Genomic DNA, 22,748 nt, shown 5'->3' on the forward strand with positions numbered 1-22,748 from the left:
TATGCGAGAGTTTATTCGTTCTTGCATCTGCAGCCGCCGTGGAGAGCAACATGGCCAAAGAATCAACAGATTCCTTAGTAAAACTGATGGATGAAATATGCGACCATCTTACACCTCTAACCTTCTAACCACTTAAAAATTTTTACTAACTCTTAGGAATAAAACAAGCATATTAATAAACTAAAATTTTTATTTTTAGATCACACGACGGGACGAAAAGAATGAATGCACTCCACTGGATCCCATCAATCCTATCCATCCTAACCATCCTTATAATTCCATTATCCACACCATCCTCCATCCAAATACATGATATCACCAACAACGCAGGAGCGTTGCTTTTACAAAGGGGGGAGGGAAGGATTATTGACGGACATGATAGACTGTTGCACGTTATTGATTTTGCTCAATTTGAATTATCACTATCAATAATAGAAAAAATCGTAAACGAAATTCCGGACAACTCGAGCCAATTCTCTGATATTATCAAAACAAAAGTAACCGAAATTAGATCCATTTATAACAATCTAAATACCAAGAGAAACAGAAGAAGAAGAGCAATTGATATGTTAGGGAGCGCAATCAAATTTATAACTGGAAACTTGGACGCTGAAGATTTAAAAGTAATCAATTCTGATTTAAACAAACTAAGGAAAAATGAAAACATTTTTATAAAACAAAACAATCGGCAGATTAAAATTAATGAAAAATTTGAAAACCGAATCAATTTAATCAATAAACAAATCAGAGATCAAGAAAACTTTATTAGAAGAATTGTCGAACAAGACGGTTCAATAATAGCAGAAAATCAAAAAATATTGTTAACATTACAATTAGACTCCTTTTTGGAAAATTTGAAATCTATAGAATACGCCATCATGTTGGCAAAGGTGAACATTATAAATCAATTGATTCTATCAACTAGAGAGAAAACAACAATTATGCAGGAGATGAGCAAACAGGGCATAGAAATCACTAATTTGGACGATGCCAGTAGTTACCTTACAACAACAGTGCTGCATCGGAGATCATCGATAGTCATCTGCGTTAACATTCCACGACTTCTCCCAAACGCCTTCAAGAAGATAATCCTGGAACCCTTACCTCGATTCAACCAGTCGATCAAATTGATGCACAACGTAGTTTTCCAAAATACAAACCAAATTCTGGCCATCACATCAGCTTGTCAGGAGATCAACAAGGTCACAATATGCGAGAAGAGACAACTAGTCGACATAAGCGATCATCTTTGTGAAGCATCACTCTTGAAAGGACAACCCGGACAATGTCCTTCGTCAGAGAAATCACCTGCAGTCGAGATTCGAATAATCTCCCCAGGAACACTGTTGGTGGTAGCCGTTCACCAAGACGTAAACATCAACAGCACCTGCGGTATCAGCAACCGAACGTTAACCGGTATTCATATGGTAACGTTTCACAATTGCTCCTTGCTCGTGAATAATGAACTACACGAAAATTATGAACTTTGGTTTAATCAACCAATCATCAATCCAATACTACCAGGACAAATAAAAATCTCAACCATCGAGAGGAACGTCAACATGACAGAAATCCAAGAACTGCACCTGAAAAATCGGGAACACCTTGAAACGATGGACCTAAAAAACAAGATCGGATTTGTATCGCTCAGCGGCTTTATTATCCTCGCATTCGTTCTCCTGGCTTTGCTTATCCTCAAACACTATGGCTTTGCGAAAACAGGAAATTGCTCGGGACGAGCAATGTCTAAGGGGGGACGAGTTAAACATGGAACCACCCCAGCGACATCAATTATAGACGGAGCCACCCCGATGCCGTCAACCGTTGGCCCTCACGCATCAGCAGAACATCACGATGACACCCAGACAGCCGAGTCAGCAGCATTCAGCCTGGACACTATCTGCAACCACAGGAATGCGGCGGCATCCGATGACAGCACCAGCACGGAGAATGTAATCGGATCATCGCTAGGCGCTAGGTTAGCAGTTTTAGGGAAAAAGGCAGGACAGTTAGGTCTTTAGCTGTAATAATAAAATCATTCGAGTTCTGATCGTCAAGTAGTGCAGTTGTATTTAAAATTTTTTAAAAAGACCTCCTTAGTGTTAAGAAATGTAAGTTATATATATATATATATATATATATATATATATATATATATATATATATATATATATATATATATATATAGATAGGCTGTATCGATACCTCTAAATGATGTCAAAATCAAGCCCATATCCCAAAGAATGTCTGTGTTTCTATTATTCAATTATTTATAACATAAAAGTTTAGTAAATTTACATTTAAAATGAAATGTTCGGAATTTGAGACTAGTCGGAATATGACAAGACAAGTCTCATTCGCGTTCGTGGTCGAGGGGACAACTCTACACATTCCAAAAAAAAAATAGAAGCTTCAACATCAACACCAAAAGCTTCTTCCTCGGTGAAACCTCAATTTGTTCCTTGAACTCCATACAAAAAGAACTCAGATAAGTGCATCTAGAGAATTTTTTGATTGATTTTTCAGAAGGACAGTGCGGCAGTTCACTCTTGTCACAGCAAGTTTATAAACATGAACGACAATATAACTCGATCATTGATGACACTGTGAAGGAATCATATTTAAAAAAAAAATCTCATAAACCTATTTCTGACTTTTAATCGGAATTTAACTTTCGTGCTCTAGGTCTACTGTGCTCCCGTGGCGTATGTGATTAGCGTTGAACGTATTCTAGAGCTAGAGCTCTAGAGCTGGGTTGTAACACGTATTCTAGAGCTTACAACCCAAGGTGTGTTATTTGGCAAAAGAAAGTTTCACTGAGTACTAATAAAAATTACGCATGTTAATAGCTGCTTTGGGACAGCTGCTAAAGTTCCTCTGGAAACGTTAGTGCCATGCAAGAAGCTCTATATTACTAATCCTGCAAATCAGTATCGCCTTGCATATCTCTCCCCCATTTACATAACAAGACGACTAAAAAAAGATATCTAATTATAATGTATTTTGTATCGAAATAAATTCAATTCTATATTATTTAACCCTCCTGTACTCGCGTGCAAAATCATAACACGTATACTCGCGCACGGTGTCACAGACCGAAAATTGAACTTCTCTGTAATGTTGCTATTGTGTATTTTTCAGGCTTCGTTGGCATTTATTTGAAGAAGAGGGTATGATTGAATGAAAAACTCCAAAAAATATGTTTTTGTCGTCTTTATTAAGTTTTAATAGTCATCTAAATCAGCCTCCTCAAGACAGAGTAATTTTTGACACTCCAACACAAATAACGAAATTCGAATTTTTCACTCTATTAATAAAAAGTAAGCAACTGAATATAATTCATGGAAGTATAAGGAGCTATAAAATAACATAAAATCGTATTAATAGATTGTGATTTCATTGGAGTAAGAATCAGAACATTGCATAACTGCATGCTCGAAACAAACATATTTTTTACATTTCATGCAGTTGTTGCGTGTTTTCCGGGTCTTTTATCGAAGATAACGTGTATAATCGTGTATAAAATGTATAACGACCTTTTAGATAATTATCAGATGATAAGGATTTTGCAACATAAAGTTTGCAAATTTCTAATATTCTTATATGCTGTATTCTTGGTAAATTAAGAATTAATGCTTTTTTTTAGATGGGGCATAAAAAGATGATATAAAAGGATTTCTAGGAACTTCCTTTTCTTTTTCTTATTTTCTTGTCGATTCATTATAAAAACAAAATCCCCGAAACTGTAACTGTTAAAAATTATTATAAGCCACCGATTAGTTTATAGTTCACTGTTTACAATTATTCCACAAGTGAAATTCTTTCACAAGTGTGTATATGTATGACCATTATATTTAGCGAATAACTATACGAAAGTCAAACATTTATATTTTGCTTTTGAACTTATGAATCTAACGACGAATAGTAAAATCCGTTCAATCCTGTTACAAAAGGGACTAAAGGGACTGAAATCAAATAAGAATAGTCCGATAATGACCTTATGTATTATATTCAATAAATATTCCACGCCACTAACATTAATTTTTACATTTCATTCAACAATGTTCTAGAATATGAAAAAAGGCACTTGTCCAAAAAAGTTACTCCTATACTCGCGTCGGTGTGTCAGACCGAAAGTGTTAAAAAGTGGCACACGTTCCCTTTGTACCAACACATGCGATACGCTAAACGATTACGAACGACTAATAACAAAGCTAGATAGAATCGCAAAGTCGTAGTGTTGATATTTTCTGAGAAATGAACGAATTATTGATTTCTCGGTCTGACAGACCAATGCGCGAGTATAGGAGTGTTAAGGAGAACGGGGTAAAAAATAATTAAATAATTAACCGGGTTTTGAATCCGGAAAGAGCGTACCGACGTTTACCCCCTCTTATTGTTTTATTTCTCAAAAATAATAGAATGATTTTTTCCCATTTATTCCACTACAAAAAAGACGGGTGGGTAATGTCGGGGACATAACCGGACTGACGTAGGACTATACAAAGGGGACAGCTTTTGTCAAATATATATTTTAAATATATTGTTTTATTTTCTTCTCCTACGTGAATACCTACCTATCTACCTGAAAAATGGATTAGTTTACTGTTTACTCTTTATGAATATGTTGATGGTTCTGAAAAGAACCTTTGGTGTTGTGTTTTTGTTATCACTCGATATTCCCATCTTGTTCGGTTAAACCTTCCTGTTTAGCTATTGCGTTTGCCACTCGCCACAGCTTTCACAGTTGGAAAATTTCTTCCCATCCAGCTTGTGACATGTTGTTCAGTAAATTACATTTAATGCAACGTGCCGGAGAAACACTTTGCCACTCACTGAAACTAATTGTTGCCTTGATGAGCGCCGAACCGAAGCTGCTCTGTTCTTGATGCGGGTTTTCTGATTGTCGTGAGCAGCTTTGCAAGCCAACTCGAGCACTCCGACGGCCGAAACTCTATAATCGCTGTTAGGTATACTGGTGCTCCGGCACCAATCCGTTCGGCCTAGTTACCCTTGCGGACCAATCAGTGAATGCGACCAACAGGGAACTGGAGACCTGCACGGTTCGAGTGAGACTTTGCCTTTCCCTTAACTTGTCCTCCTTTGTTACGTCCACAATGCCGATGCCGTACAACCACACGGGTTTACGGTTTGAAAGAAAATAACATATTTTGTTGGGGTCCGCGTGTTTTATACTCTAGTGGTACACACTCACAGGATAGAGACAAATCGGCAGACTCAGTCAGAGGGGCGAGTCCAACGAGACGAACGAATGAGCGTTAAAAGGGAGCGATGGCAAAAAAATACATCCATTACGATTTGTTCGCTCGTTGGATTCACATGCAGGCTAAAAAGGGTCCTTTTCAGGATCACAAAATTATCTTCAATCTAAAGAGTTTATTGTTTTGTTATCACTCAATATCCCCATCTTGTTCGGCTAAACCTTCCTGTTTAGCGATTGCATTTGCCACTCGCCATAGCTTTCACAGTTGGAAAATTTCTTCCCATCCAGCTTGTGACATATTTTACAGTAAATTACATTCAATGGCACGTCGCATTACCACCACTCAGTATCGGATTGGAGGTAATTTTAACCTGTAATTGAACATTTGCGATGACAGTGGTACAATGTCGACTTTCAATGTGGGGTCATAATTTGGACCCCGAGCTCTATGTTTACAAAAATGTCCAACTAAATATGTCGCATTACATGTCCATCCAATTAGCTAAGTGTCGAGATAAGTGTAAATTACTATACATTCAATCTAGAAGCACTTTAAGAATTGGTGAAAATCAATAAACTCAGAACAACTGCGAAATTCACATACTCATCATATCCTGGCAAACAAATTATGAAAAAATAAATTTGTGTTTTATTATTATTTTGGATATTGTTTTAGAAAGCATTGAACTGTATTTCCTAAACTCTTTTTTGGAAGGTTTAATGGCCCTGAAAAGCGCCTTGTTTTATGGAATGGTTCCAATTTAGAAAACTTAGTACTCGTGGTTTTGAAAAAAACCATTTCGAACGCCCTCGATGCCGCCTTGTTCTGGATTTGCCACCAAAACAGTTTGTATAAAGAACAAACTTTTTTCTTCTGCTACCTGATGCCGTTTTGCGATTGCATTTGCCACTCGCCACTCGCTGCAACTGCCTGTTGTCTTGATGTCCACCGAACCGAATGTGTTCTGTTCCGAATGCGGGTTTTCTTATCGTCGTGAGCAGCTTTGCCAGCTAACTCGATCACTTCGGCGGCCGAAACTATATAACGCCGGCTAGGTGGACTGGTGCACTGGTACTAACGCGCTCGGCCTAGCTACCCTTGCGGGGAACTCCAGATCAACACGGTTCGAGCGGGATTTTGCCTTTCCCTTCACTTTTCCTCCTTTGCCATGTCCAGACATGGCTGCTTGGGTTAGTTTGTTGATGTGTTGTGATGCGAACCGATGTGGTGTACGGTTTGAATGAGAATGATCGTTACGGCAGCGGAGCGGGGATTTTTAAGCTGACTGGCTGGCTCGATAATTACGCATGTGTGAGACTGAGACAAATGTTTCGTTCATTTTTTTCTTTTTCCTTTCCAATCGTGCTACATTCTATTTCGCTGCTGCTCTGGTTGCCCGTTTTGGTCGGTACGATTTGAGGAGCATAAAATGGACCAATCAAAAATGGGCACATAGTGCATTTTGACAATGCTTGATATTTCACAATTATTCAATTATTTATCTCAAGAAAAATGAAATGATATTTCCTATCAATTGATGCAAAAACCTTTGCGATCTATTGAGAAATGCTCGAGTTATAAGCGTTCAAAATCTTGCATTTTTTCCTACTTGTTCAGTGCCTAGATTTCCATTTCACCCCCTATATATTCCGGTTAGACGTAGTCCTACGTCAAAATCATAACTTTTGATCTACTGGACCGATTCAGATGATCGATATATCAAATTAAAGCCAATGAACTAGTCTTGTTTGAAAGAATATTACACTTTGAATAAAAATGAATTTTGTTTTCGTAATTATTGATTATATTTGTTTTTTATAGCTTACATCGTTTCGGGACCAAGGGCGCCATATTTTTGACGTAGGATTACTTCTTTCGGGAACATATTGGGGTAGAAATTGAAAATCGAAAATCGAGCACATCGTGAAAATTGTCCAATTTCAAACGCTTAATGCTCAATCATTTCATGATGGATTGATGAAATTTTAGCGTCAATCGATTGCGGTACTTCATAACAATTTTGTTTATATTGAAGAAAACAATATATGTCACGAAACTAGCTATCAAACAATTGAAAAATCTCAACCCCTATCCTCACGGAAATACCCGCTTCTGATTGGTCGAATTGACGACACATGCGGCTGGTCCTAACAGAGACATCAAAACCAAGCTGCCTGGGGGTAAACGGCATTGCAAATACATGAAAGTAAAGGAAACTTTTGTTCCTACTGAAATGTGTTCCCTAACAGAGACATCAAAACCAAGCTGCCTGAGGGAAATCGGCATTGCAAATACAAAAAAGTAGGGGGAGCTTTTGTTACTACCGAAATGTATTCCCTAACAGAGATATCAAAACCAAGGTGCCCGGGGGAAATCGGCATTGCAAATATATGCAAATCGGGGGCATTTTTATATTGCAAGTAAGGTAAGTGATACGAATAATTCTAGCAAATAAAATTCAAATTTGGAACTTTAATGTTGGTTATTACGTGAAATTTCGTGCCAATTCCCGATCGTGTGTTGTGAAAAACTTAGCACATTGTATTTGGTAGCAGTTGTGTTAAAAATGACTTGAAATATGAAACGATTTATTTTAATTTTCATAAATCAAAACCAAGGTGTGTTCCGGCTCGAGAATGGGTCGTTTGGTTTAAGCTGCCTGTTTTGTTGTGTTCATTTTCACCCAAGGAAAGTTCTACATTCAGTATTAGTTGTTGTTAGTCCAATTGAAATCCGCATTGGGTTAAATAAACACACAGAAAGTAAAAATTATAAAAGAAATTTACTTTTTCCATTTCAAATATATTTTCTCTATATTAAAGTAACATGTTTTTACTGATGAGAAAAATTGATAATTGTGTTCGGTATTGGTAATTATCTTATATTACATTGGTGAGTTTTTTTTTCTTTATTTCATCCATACATAACCCAGGAAGCATCTCGTCTAGGATCACAGAGGGCGGTTTTCATCATATCTCGTTCTACTTCGGTATCTTTTATCTGATACGCACCATCTAACGACTGTATACTATCCTTCTGCCATCATCACTCTGTAAACACTGGTGGAGTGAACAAACAATTCCCAACAACTAAACAAAACGGCCCTTATCAAGTTTAACGACTTTAACGATGTAATTCTTCAAACATATCCAAAATCAACAGATAGACTAACGGAATTCTACGTCAACTATGCGGTCGTGTCTCGGACACAACCCTCCTGTGACTTTTTTATATTTTTTCTCGAAAGCTGAGGTTTTTTCACGTAATCCAAATACCAGAGAGGTATTATTTTTCGTTTTTAAGTTATGATTTTTCAAAGTTCAGATTTCGTTCAATATTTCTATACGACTAGACTGGATGTATGTGACTATAATCCAATTAAATGTGTTATTTTTTTCAGAAAAGGCCAGCTAGTTGGCTTTAATTTGATGTATTAATCATCTGAATCGGTTCAGTAGTTCCAAAGTAATATTTTTTTGAAAAAAAACATATTTGGGAAAAAAGGGAAAAACAAATTTTTGGACTATCGGGTAACTTTGAATAATTACAACTTAAAACCGAAAAAAACGCCTTCCTGGTTTCGAGATATGTGATGTGAAAAATCTTCAACTTTCCATAAAAAATATAAAAAAACAGGAAGTGGGTTATATCTATGGTATAACCGCAAGGGTGACGTAGGACTATCGTTGATTTAGAGATCATTTGTATGAAGTTGAATCTGAATTCATTCTGAATGAATGAATATTTGGAGAACTTCGAAAACGAGAGCGTTACGTTGGAGGCACAAGGTTTTATGCATCCAATATTGGATACGGAAATATCCTACTGATGGGGAAGAATAATCTTCAGAAGCTATCCTGTTGATTGCGATTGATTGAAAAATCACAAAACCTAATGTATTTGGTCACAGTGTTACATGGATAGAAAACATTCAATTAAACTCATTCACATGAATATATTTTGAAAATTCCCAAAGGAACGGGCAGATTATTTTCCAGCAATGATTAGATCTTTCCGGAACTTTCTCGATGCTGAATGGCATCCTAACGGAAAGAGTTCTGCGCGTGTATGTGTCGATCCTTCGCCGTTCACCTCCTCCAGCACGTTAGGCAACGATGTTGTCTTGTCGATGTCCTCACGAAAAATGAATGTGTCTCACCACCAGAATATCGCTTAAGTATGCTTTTTGTGTGTGATTGAATCGAGAGAAGGTGTGGTTTACGATGGCAATTTGGAAGGCAAACTAGAGGGGAATGAACTCTCTGAGCTCGGAACTTTCGGCGACTGAGCAATAATCGATTGCGGGCGCATACAATATTGGATACGGAAATATCCTACTGATGGGGAAGAATAATCTTCTGAAGCTATCCTGTTAATTGCGATTGATTGAAAAACCACAGAACCAAATGTATTTGGTCACAGTGTTACATGGATAGAAAACATTCAATTAAACTCTTTCACATGAATATATTTTGAAAATTCCCAAAGGAACTGGCAGATTATTTTCAGTAACGATTAGATATTTCCACATTTTCCTCGATACTGGAAGCCCACCAGTGGTTAATGCCAACTCGATAACCACCTGTTAATAGCACTTGATTGAAACATATTTGGTCACAGTGTAACATGGATAGAAAACATTCAATTAAACTCTTTCACATGAATATATTTTGAAAATTCCCAGAGGAACTGGCAGATTATTTTCAGTAACGATTAGATATTTCCACATTTTCCTCGATACTGGAAGCCCACCAGTGGTTAATGCCAACTCGATAACCAGCTGTTAATAGCCGCGCGTGTATGTGTGTGTAGCGATGTCTTCCCAGGGAACCGTTTGTGGCATCACTCTCCTCCTGATAGATTCCCTTCTGGCCTAGGGTGCACAAACAGGCTCTTGGTGACACCGTTCATCCGCGCTTTCATGATAAATAAAGAGCTTCACCGCAACAGCGACAACATGCTCCAATCGCTGTTCAATTAGAACTGAGTGGATTTCCGAGCGGCGCTCGCTTATATACCGAATGATGATTTCAATAGCCTGTTTTGAAAGCAATTTTAAGACTATTGAAACAAGTTTTTGGATCAAAAAGTAACAAGTATATAACGCTTAGACATTTTATCTTTCGAATGAAGTGTTTATCATACCATTTCGTTCAGTTGTTTAGGAGCTATTAACGCTCAAAATCTCGGTTTCCGGCGTAACGCTTTCGTTTTCGAAACTTTGATTTTACACCCCGGTATAGAAATGAAAGACGTAGTCCTACGTCAAAATATAGCGCACTTCGTCCCAAGACCATGAAAACTATAAAAAACACAAATACAATCAATAATGACAAAACCAAAACCTAAAATTTTTGCAAACGTTTGCATTTTTCCAAGAATGACTAGCTAATTAACTTCAATTTGATATGTCGACCGTCTGAATCGGTTCAGTAGTTCACAAGTTATGATTTTTTGAAACATGTCATTTTTGGAGAGAAAAAAAAGGGGGAAAAAGTCGATATTTCGGATCACTCTAAAATGAAAATGGGCACCCTAACAAAAACATAAAAAAATACGGGTCAAATAGTTTGCGATAAAGAACGAAACTACCACTTTTTACGAAAATCTGAGAACTACTATATTGGTTTGACATGGAATGGCTGTATAGTGGAAAACTGTTGCGGTAACCATGAGAAGGCGTCATGACGAAATAGTTAATGTTCAAAACCTGATGTCTCGAAATAATTTTCCTTCTTTTCCTTTTGATGAATTTCATGCCAACTCGTCTTCACAGTTGATTACAAAGTATGAGATTGCAGCGAAACTTTGTAAGTGTATTATATTGGCCATTTAAGTACCTTTGCATACATTAAATCTGAAAAAATGGACTACTTTTCGAAAAGTGTAAAAGTTTATTTCTTATTTTTTACGAGAACTTTCCATTACTTATAGCTTTTGAAATAAATTACATAATGGCAACAATCATCAAGTGACGGTGATTCAGTCTCTCTCCATTTACCCCTGCTCTGCTGCTTGCAGCAAGAAACATCGGTAATTGGTGCTATTAATAATACAACAATGGAAGCCTCATACCAACTGTTCCGCTTCGTACGGTCCAACTGTGAGCAGTGGAACAATAGAAATATTTTTACCCCGACATTGTATAATTTTATCGATAAAATACCAATGTACACGAAAAAATGCGGCTCAGTTACAACTGAAGTGCTAATGAGCATAAAATGAAACTAAATAATACAGATGGGATAAAAAAAAAACCATAAGTAGGAATTTTTCAAAGGAAACATGAAACGGTTGTTGTTAGAAAAATTAGTTTTCTTCTTTTTCTGATGCATGAATGATTTGCTGGTTGCATGAGCTATTCATGAAATTTATATGAGAATTCTCAACAAAATTTACTTGAGAGATGTTTGATTTTTTTAATGTTACTTGAGAGGGGGACGTCGGTCTAGATAATCAAAAAAATCTAATTTTAGTTTTTTATTTTTTTAGGAAGCTTATGCCCTCAGAAATATTGTCCTAACAATATTTTCCGATATTTGAATTCGTTGGAATGTTACAGCCAAAAGTATGAAGTCACCTCAAGGGATATAATATTGCTGTACGAAGTTTTAAATGCGTTTTTCTCGAAACCATGTTTATTCAACTGGTGGTATCGATATCTAAGTATCTACTCGACCGATATGACTGAAACTTTTTATCAGCATGTAAAAATGAATTATCTAAAGCGTTATATAGCCGTTTCTTGATATCTCATTTTTTCGATTTTTTATGTGCTTTTGAACAGCGATTTTTCATGAATAAAACCCATTTTCAACAAAAATGGCCGCCATTTTCGGCAATTGTTCGAATTTACAAAAACTTCTATTTAAACCTTTGGGTATTGTCCTAAGCTTTCAAAATATTCATTGGAATTCGTTCTGCGACACCCCGTTGCTTCAGAACCGATACCACCAGTAAGGTACCGTTTTTGAGACAGAATCTACGCATCTAGCTGTCAACAACGTAATAATCATTATTCGTGCACTCAAAAAAATGTAAAGTACATCTTCAAATATACCTTAAACAATAACCAAAAAACCCGAACACTTCACTTTATTCTTAACACCCGAAAAAAATCATGAAAATTAATTGTTTTTCGACCTTCCAGACAGGGGTCCCCCCTTGAACGATTACCTACATTTAATTTTTTGACCAAAGTGTTTTAGGTTTTATAGTTTTTGAGTTATAATTTTTTTGTATTTTTGAGGTTTCTCTAATATTTTTAGTCAATTTTTTCGAGATTTCAAGTATGCAAAATTGCTTTGATGACCAATATCTTACACCCACAACGTTTTAATGCAAACTGAGATGGTGCTGCCAAAATCCAGCCAAGTTAGCATGGAATTCTTCTTTTTCATCAAATTACACGAATATATTTTTCTAACAACCCACTTTTATGGCTGGAAGAAGAACTTCAATATGCTCGAGTGAACATATATAAAAGTCCCGAGATTTTTAAAGAAAACCTTTTAAACCCTCTTTATGTGAGGATTTTTTACCAAAACTTGACGAATTGTCACCCGAGTAACATTTAAATTGAAATATTGCTTTATATGCATAAGCGATTTTGTAGTATTCGAATCTGTTCTAGCTATTTCCCGCTTATCCCAGTCAGAGAGCTTCGATTTACGTGGCGCTCTCTCCTTCTTACCGTATCCTTGAGGATTCGTCAAATAATTGAGCACTACTCCATGTGACAAGAAATTTCTCTGATACCAACATTATCTTGGTGAAGTGCATCGATCTGTCTTTCTTTTCTCTCCGTGAGCACTTTTCCCTTCGGCATTTTTCAGATTTATCGATCAAAACAACTAAAACAACGGAAAAATGTAACTGGTCCAATAGAAACTTGACACTTGGAATATACAACCAAACCAAAGGACGCTCCACTTGCACACACATATATGAAAATCATGCAATGTATGGTAGTCACCAATACCAACACACTGGAATATAAGTTGAAGTATTGTTCATTTATAATGGCACAAAGTCAAGGCTAGAGACGTATGGACTATGAAGATTGAACGGACGGCACGGGCGCACATAGCTACGTATCAACCGGTTACCGCGACGACAACATACACTCTGTTCAACTTTTATAAGACCTGGGGTGGCATTGCGCATTTCGAAACGAGTTACTCGTTTCAAGAAAATTCGAACTCAAATCGAGTTAGTTTTAGTATTATGTATCTTTTTCAAGTTAATATTTTCAGTGTACTAGATTTAGAGCAAAATTTGTCTCGTAGAGAAATGTAAAATTTTTGGGTTCGTAAACAAAACTAAGTCAAAGTGGTCGAAACGAACGAAAATCACTCGTTTCGAAATGCGCAATGTCACCTCTGGTCTTATAAAAGTTGAACAGAGTGTATGTTGTCGTCGCGGTAACCGGTTGATAAGTAGCTATGTGCGCCCGTGCCGTCCGTTCAATCTTCATAGTCCATACGTCTCTAGCATTCAGAAAGGCTCTTTTGGAAAACTTAACCTAAAATTCGCTCATGCCTTAAGAAAGGCAGTTTTTGCTCTCGCTCGACGCACACGTCGGCAACCGATTTTGACACGAAGACACTCCAAACCCGAGAGGCGATACGCGGGCCGTTCGTCATATTTTGGTTGATTCTTTGGGTATGAGAAAAGTCTCAACACTAGTGCCAAAAGAGCTCAATTTTCTTCAAAAAATTCATCGCAATCAAGTAGCTAAAGAAATGCTTGAACGATCAAATTCTGATCCCATGTTCATACAACGCATAATTACTGGCGACGAGACACGGGTGTTGGAGTATAACATGCAAACAAGTCAACAATCATCAGCGTAGGACCCGTTTTGTCAGCATTGAAGATATAAAAACGAATTCGTTGCGTGAACTGAAGACAAATCCTGATTACAACTGAGCAATTTCACGCCAAGTCAGCGTTAAACAGCAAATTTGACGCGATTTGATTGTACATATGATGAAAGCTACCCAAAATCGCAATTTTCATATGACCAATTTGAATTACGGCAGATTTTTTAAAAAGGCGTATTCAAAATCATTGATCATTCTTTCAAGCAATACAGTGATAGACATTCGTTTAGCCGCACCCTATTTTTTCTCAACATTTTTAAAAATAAGTCAATTATTTGTACAGTTTTGTTCATAAAAGACTATTATTGTTTATTTTAATCGAATTCATTCTAAAAAAAGTATAAATTTTTGTTTTTGTTTTCTAAGTAATTGAAATGTGTGGAACATTCGTATAGCCGCATCCTAAAATTTCAATAAACGGCAAATTTCGAGTCCAATCGGTAGCTAATATTTAGTATGTCCACCTCCATTTCGGATCACTTTGCAAACTCGTTTAGGCATCGAGTCAGACAGCTTTTAAAGTGATGCCATATTGATTATAGCCCAACATTCCTGAATTACTGCCTTGAGACTGGAAATGTTGTCAAATTGTCATCCGTTTGCATAGACCATCTCGGCCAAGATACTCCATAGATTCTCTATGGGATTACAATCGACTGCAAGCACGTCATTCAAGAAGCGGAATGTCCTTCTCGACAAACCATGCCTTCGATTGCTTGGAAACGTGGATCTATGCATTATCCTGCTGAAAAAACGACATCCTCGGTAGCGTTATTCTCAATATGGCCCATCAAAACGTCCTCCAATAATTGAAGATACTTTTCGGAGTTCATTCGGGTAAAAATGAAACAAATGGGTAGTTTGCTGTGATAGGAAACGACTCCCCACAGTGTCAAACTTCCACCCCCAAAGTTTCGCTTCGATCTCACGACATTCCGTCGACTTAAATTGTACCAATAGCAACTGTAACAGTCCGGGGCATCCAAATTGAACTTTTTTCGCCGGAAAATACAACATTTCTCCATTCTAGTTTCCATTCCATCTACTGCCGGGCGAAAATGAGATGGTTCTGCTGCTTCCACATGATGTTTGGTGACTCATTCAAGATGCGCGCAATATGCCTCTTCGTTACTGGAACAACCGATTCTGCCTTAATGTATGAGCAGTATATCGTTTCTTGGTTGCTTCGTGTCTTATTCGACCTTTAAGACGCAAAGTAACTTTGGTGTTCCCATTTGTTGGTCGTTATATCCCATATTTCAGGCACTATTTAAAGAAATTCCACTTTCTCAGATCGACCAATTTTTGTTACAATCGAATGATTAGAAAACTTTTGTTCACTGAATATCTTAATTATTTTCCGCCCCTCTTCCGTCAATAGAATACCTTTCGACATTCCTTTAAATTCTACGTAGGTCACTAATCTGACCAACTTCTTACGTTGCACATCTAATATTTACCTTGTAAATTGAACATTCCCAGGTATTTTTTCAAAAAAGACACATAAAGGCTTGGTGATTATGCGAAAACATGATTTTTATGCCCTGCGGCTAAACGTATGTCTCGGGAAAAAAGGATGTTTGAATGCTTATATCCACCGATGCCGCCTTGTGTGTGTGATTTAGACGCACGCCCTTTCAACAAAAGTGACTTAAGTATACTATCAGTACAGCAAATAAGTATCCCGATAAAAAGAACATTCCTAGTTGTTTTGTAAGTGTTTTTTTCAAGTGCGGCTAAACGAATGTCTATCACTGTAGTAACTCAAAATCCATGTCTGATTGAAATATTATGTGTGACAAAGTTGTTGGAAAATCAATAAAGTACTGAATTATCTTTTGTAGTTTTTTTTAATCGCCATCCAAAACTAGTCCATTTTCTAATGCTTACGTTAAGGAAATGAAATCCGGTATCATATTGATACACCTGGTATAAATCTTAAACAATTGACCCATTCATTAAGTCACAGTATGGGGAAAATATAGAAGTACACGCCGTGGCGGTGGCAGAAACACCATGATAGGATGGTTAGGCACTAGCACATTCGGGTAGTTATTCCAAAAAACTGTACAATAAATCTATCAGTTTCCTATCTAGAAAAACTATTATGGATCCCTGTATAAATGAACTATCCTCACCTGCTGTTAGAAACGAACACTTGCTGATTTTTTCTCCTTGGTATAATGTTCGCACTGGAGTGCGAGGGTTTCATATCCGAGTTGTCGAAAATATCCGTCATCCCACCACCACCACCATTCTTCATCGTACCTTTAGCGAATGGAACCGTATTCGGATACTTCGATGTGCTGTTATCTTTCGCAAACGATACGGTCCCAAATAAATCTTCCAATTTGAACTCGGTGTTAGATTTTTTGGTCGAGTTAATTTTGCCTCTGCAAATAGAGTAATCTTGTGTAAATAATATAAAAAAACACCTCTGGACATACCCCAATATTTCTTCCAGCTCGTCCTCGATGCTGTTAGCCTTAATGGGCTCCCAGCTTCTGCTGAAATGTCCATGTAATCCTCGCATGAGAGGAGGATTTTTTGTTTTCTTCACTTTAATATCCTCATCCGTTTTTCTGGACATTAACACCGGCTGCTTCGAGAATGCATTGTACACCTTGGAATCATTCAAGTAACTATCATTAAAGACACTTTTCCCAAAATCAGTCTTCGAATTCCCATTTTGTTTGTGCAGAAAAAAACCGTTATTGAAGTACGCCGAATCGTCACTATCCACTGCCCGGTTTGTGCTAGCATCCGTTACACTGTCTATATTTCGTGCCACAAAGATATCGTTCACTTTCTCCTTCCGGCCAACATACACTTCCGTCGGTTTGTCGTCTATTTTGACAACCGCAGGTTTAATAATTGAGTAGCCAACAACCGAACTGCCATTATCATTCACTCCACTCTCGCTTTGATCAGCATTCGATTTCGTAATGCTGTTATTCCGAATCAAACGGTTTGGATGAGTACCATTATTAACACCACCATTTAATCCAAGGTTATAGTTGTTTAGCATTTCGTTGAGAACACTATAGTTGATTCCACTCTTGTATTTACCATTAGTTTTTGCACTGTCATTCAGTTTACCGTTGTCTAGTGAGGAGCGCTTCTCGATGGGGGGATTGTGGGAAAGTCTGGACATGCTCAGCATCGAATTAAGTTCATTCAGATCACTATTACTTATTGTTTTATAAACACTTCCATTGCTATTACTCAAAGAAACATTATTGCCGTTGTCAGGGTTCACACTAAATCTACTAGTGATCCCACTATTATCCAGCTGAGCCACATCCACAATCGATATCCTGGCACTGGGAACTGCATTGTTACTCTGTTGAACCTGCGGCAACTGAACGTTACCATTGGTTACATTTGCTGACGTCCGTTGCTTCATTGCACTGAAATAAGGATATTTAAGCGACTGCTGGGCGGTTGGTCGCTTTTCGGGATCCCACTGCAAATAGTCTTCCAGCAGCTGAACTGCCGACGAAGTAGCCCGAATCACCAGCGATTCCAGCGGTATTTTCGGACACTCCGGGAAACGGAACTGGATAGTCGTGGCGAGTTTGTGTCCTTCGGGCCAGTCAATCTGAAATCAGCCATCAATCAATCAACCCTTCATCCGTTTGCATATTTTTATGTTGACTTCACAACTCACCTTTTCCGGAGTTCCAAGCACAGAGCATATTTTGAACAGCTGGTCAACTTCGCTAGAGCCGGGGAAAAGTGGGCGAAAGGTGTACAGTTCTGACATTATACAGCCCACCGCCCAAAGATCGATTGCACTTCCATACCGGGTGGAATGGAGCAGCACTTCCGGTGCGCGATACCTACAATAATCACGTGTTGCGTGAAAGCGCGATTAATGGTGTCGAATCGTGAGAACGAATTGCAAATCAGAAAAAAAGAACATGGTAACGTTCAAACTCACTCAACGTGGTAGACTAAGATACTATCGTGAATCAGTTTGTTTGTTACGCGATATTCAATCAATAGTAGCTGTAAGCTATTAATTACAGTTCTTGCGTATCTGACGTAAGAATTAATTAAATAACCAAAAGAAATAAACCGAAATGAAATGTAAAAATACTGCTTTGCTAATAATAAACACAATAAACGCAGTTCAGGCATTTGCGCCATTGAGAAAACTAAATATGTAGAAGATCGACTAGCTCGGCATTTCGAAGCTTCAAATCCAATGGGCACGCAATACTGCGGTCATTTGGGAATAGGTGGAAAAAAATCAACATCTAACTAAAAATAGGTCTGAATATCAAACACACACCGCACATATAAACCACAACAGTTTTATTTTACTTTCACGCACTTACCATCGCGTTGACACGTAATCGGTGTACGGTGGACGTGAACGAATCTCTCGTGCCAGCCCAAAGTCGGCAATCTTCACCAGCTCTGGCCCACAGCACAGCACGTTCTCCGGCTTCAGGTCCCGGTGGAAGAAACCATGTCGGTGCATGAACGCAAGACCGGTTAGAATTTGCTGCAGTATCAGTCTTATCGTTGCCTCCGGGAAGTGACTTTCGCGGTCCTTGATCAGCTGGTACAGGTTTTCCTGCATGTACTCGAACACGAAGTACAGGACGTCGTTTTCGCGAATTACCTCCTTTAGCTTGACCACATTGGCATGGGAGAGTTTCTTCAGGGACTGTGAAGTAGAGAAAATCCATTTATTAGTTTATTTTATTGAAACATGAACTGTTGATGTTTCTATAGTTCTTAATAATTTATTTATTTCTCAACATTTTTCAACATGTGAAAGGGAATTAGCTGGCATAGTTCCTATGTAGAGCGATGAAATACATATCAAAGATAGGAAAAAAATGACTGATGACTTAATTTTTTTCAAATACCGCACAAAAAAAGACACGAGATTTTCGAGTAGGGTGCCAACAACTGAATGGGAAAAAATCGACCATAAAATTCAAAAAGTTATCCCATACAAAATGTTCACCACCTCGGAAAAAAAATCTATAAAAAATATCAGTTCAATCGGACTTAAGGAAGAGTGGCGCAATGCGGTCAAAGATTAAGTTTTTTTTTAAATCGAAAAATCATCCAAAGGAGAGTAAAGGAAATTGGGGTTTTCAAAAAAAAAGCCAAATGTCTTAAAATTGCATCAAACGTCGAGATTAACAGTTATCTCAAAATATTTTTTTTTTCAAAAATTGACTTTTCAGATGAAAAAACCACCGAGGGCCAAAAAAAATTTTCGGTTCTCAAAAAATTATAGGAAGTTGTGTTCAAGACAGTAGAACGACGCTGTAGTTTAATTCAACTCGCTTGTTTATAACTGCGAATATTATTTTACAATGCTACGAAAATTTTTAAATAACCATTCTTTTTTTTTGTCGCCCTGAAATGTTTTTTATTGTAGAATCATTTGACGATAATTGTTTGATGATTCATTCTTGTGCTCGCAAAATAATACATGCTCGAGATAAGCGCAGCTGTCATCCTTCAGTTCATCTCATCAGCTTTGCTACTGGCAAGCGAAACCAAATCACATACAAAATTCCAGAACGACATTTACTTTCTTGGTGACTAAATAAACGAAATAAACTCTATCAGTACATCTCAACAACCTCGAAAAGAGTAGCACTGCTTCATTATGATCAAAAATGGCGCAAATGCAATCCTAGTTGAAAGCAGTTTTGCGACTGACACGTGAGCCTAAATAAATTAATAACTAATTATAACTTGGTTTTCCCCAAATTATTTTTGGTGCACAACCTTAACGCCTGCTTCACCATTGCGTCATTTCAATGCATTGATGTCAAAGACACCAACGAAGCCTTTACGATGACAGAAGACAAACAATGTCAACTGCTTGGAAAAAGGCCGAATATTTGCCTCAGCAGAGATTCATTACTAATACCCTAGCGCAAATGTTTCCCTCCCGCTATCTCCCTTCCTTGTACATATTTATTATTACGGCTGCATAATTTGCAACACCAAACAATCGTCAATCATAGCATAAAACAAAATAAATAAGGCGATTGTTGCATTGTTACAGGGCCAATACACACGGGAACAGATTCAAATGGGGTTTCAGCGTAGCGAAGATGCACTATTTTTACGTACGGGTTATGAAGCACGCACGTACGCACACAGATATCCATATATCGATGGCTTGAAGCAAGTTAATATACATACACTCATCGCCGTTTTGCGCTCTTCTCAACAGAAGCCCTTTCTGTGGATATTGCCAGTCTAGATTAGCTTAGCTGTCATCCTTTGTGGAGAGAGTTTTCCTACTGTCATGCGAATCCAAATCACTAACAAAATTCCAGAACATTTATTTTCTTGGTGAGCTGACGATAACCTAGCTTGATGATTCCTCACACAATTGTGTAGCTCAGAACCTTAATCGAGACTGAAACTTTGCCTTCTTTCCTTGCTTGTTGAAAGAGACTTTCAGGTTAGAGACGACCTTCAAAAAGGCCCTTGAAAAACTTTACTTTATCCATCATATTACTCCTCCATCCTCATTGCCTTGAGAAAGGCATTCGATCCCTCACCGTCCATCTCGCCAAGCAACGATGTTGTTCAGTCGATTTCCTCATGAAGAATGAAAGTTTGCCTCAGCGAGATCCACTGTTTATACTCTAGGCAAATATTCCCCTTCGTTCTTCTTATTTTCCCCTTCTTGCTCGTCGATAAGTTGCTCGTTATTGACAGCTCTGTTAGGGAAAGCACACAAATGGACAGTACAAATATATGAGGAAATGGGAATGCTTCCAATTTTCATCAATTTAAACCATACACAGACTATGGGATTGTAATGTATAGCATATCAAACAAATCTTAGAGAATTTCCGATTCGTTTGGTATGTAAATCGAAAAAATCCGTTTGCGGTAAAAATAGTTATTAACGTTAACTTTATTTCATAAAAACGTGACCTGTTTTCTAATTTGGCACCTTTATTGATAGACGTAGTGTAGCGGTCAGCACTATAAAATATTTTTAGGGCAAAACATACTCTCATATGTATTTGCCCTAAGTTAGATAACAACGCAGATGGGCTGAGTCGATCTTCAAACGACGTAAAGCGTTTTATCTTAACTTCAGGAGAGAGCCTGGGAGAGATTCCCACGTTATAGAGTTCAGGGAAGCTGCTAAGTATGGAAGGGGAGAGTGAAGGTTGGAATATGGTTTTCGAAATCAGAATGATTCGGCCAATGACAATCTTCAGATTTCCGAGGATAGCCGACAAGATTTTGGGAAATGACGTACTTCCTGTAAGTACGTTTGATTTCACTTTCCCTGATCTGAGGATGTCTAGGCGCGCTTACTTTGTTCGTGACTGCGGAAAATAGTGGAAGTGCGCGTGCTCGTTTGATTAATTCCAAAAAGGTAGTTAAGTTTAAGGCAGCATAAAACTCGTTCCTTTTTTCAAAATCTTTGTTCGTTAGGTCGATGTTAGAACGAGAGGCAGTGATTAGGAAGTAACGTGTTGTGCGTGTGTGTGCTTACGAATCACAGGTGATTTGAACCTTTTTTTACGTTGGCGATCAAATGTGCTATGTGCTAATATTCCATCGCACAGCTACCTATTCTCCCGCAGGCAGTAAGGAATAGCCACTTCATCGCGAAGATAATTCGCTGACTCGGAGAGCCCGTCATCAACATCCGCAGCAGGGACAACAATATCGCACGTAGGAAACTGATCATCAGCAGCAGTCAACAATTTCAAATCAATAGCTGGTGAGTCCGTTTCAAGCTAGCTTTTGTACGGAGGGTGACGTCCGGTGAGGACGTCACGGAGTTTTTTATCTATTGCCCTAAGTCGGGATGAACCGGACGACGAGAAGAAGATCGCGTCCGAGATTTTTTTGTCAAAAGCCAAATGCAATTGCTGGGCATCATTGTTGACCCCTCCACACAAAGCGCTTAATAGAATCAAAAGACCCCGGGGCAACAAAAGCTCAATTTCACGCACACACCTCTCATAGAAAGCTTTCAAGCTATAATTCGAATGGAAGATAATAGGATAGCAGGATTAATCGAATAAATGCATGTTACAATACCATTTATGTAATGTTTAATAAAACGGTGTTAAAATGCAAAGATATCTAGTTATCGAATGTTAGTACAAACTGAAGCTTTGATACTGTGAAAGTCTTCTATGTTGCACATTGTAAATTGTATCGCGATCGTTTTTCGTTTTATGTGGGACAATAAGTCTTTCCAGTGTTTTTGGCGCTCTCTATGGACAGGTAGCAGCCTGGCCTATGATGAGAATTAATCGGGTATGAGTGAATTCTACCGATTTCTTTAAAGCTTGAATTCGATTGATGGGGGTCTAATTAAATGTTCCGTTTTGGTTAGAGTTCCGTGGCCTGGCTGGAGCGATCCGTACTTCTATTTCGGAAGTAGAATACCTGAACTCGCCCTTACAGGGAGTCTCAACCGGGCAAAATCGATCTTGGCGGGCAGTCTCCTTCGGGAGTGGCGCTTAAGCTGCGCGCTTTTAAAGGATCGGCCAGCCCACGGCTACATATTGGCGCCCCACGTTGGGCGCCAATATGTAGCCGTGGCCTGGCTGGAGCGATCCGTACTTCTATTTCGGAAGTAGAATACCTGAACTCGCCCTTACAGGGAGTC

General features: G+C 38.1%; 1 protein-coding gene across 6 annotated transcripts in view; it reads right to left on the bottom strand.

Annotated features, from left to right (window-relative positions):
* LOC129778308 (serine/threonine-protein kinase dyf-5) overlaps nucleotides 1-22,748 on the bottom strand; it is a 47,369-nt gene that overhangs the window by 8,699 nt on the left and 15,922 nt on the right. For all 6 annotated transcript variants that reach the window (XM_055785132.1, XM_055785128.1, XM_055785127.1 and 3 more), the window contains exons 3-6: nucleotides 18,454-18,788; nucleotides 17,781-17,952; nucleotides 16,558-17,711; nucleotides 16,249-16,503 (exon numbers count right to left, since the gene is read on the bottom strand). In XM_055785132.1, the coding sequence (XP_055641107.1) occupies nucleotides 16,249-16,503; nucleotides 16,558-17,711; nucleotides 17,781-17,952; nucleotides 18,454-18,788 (1,916 nt within the window). The remainder of the gene's footprint in view (nucleotides 1-16,248; nucleotides 16,504-16,557; nucleotides 17,712-17,780; nucleotides 17,953-18,453; nucleotides 18,789-22,748) is intronic.

This window comes from Toxorhynchites rutilus, chromosome 3, assembly GCF_029784135.1.
Source record: "Toxorhynchites rutilus septentrionalis strain SRP chromosome 3, ASM2978413v1, whole genome shotgun sequence".
Lineage (NCBI taxonomy): Eukaryota > Metazoa > Arthropoda > Insecta > Diptera > Culicidae > Toxorhynchites > Toxorhynchites rutilus.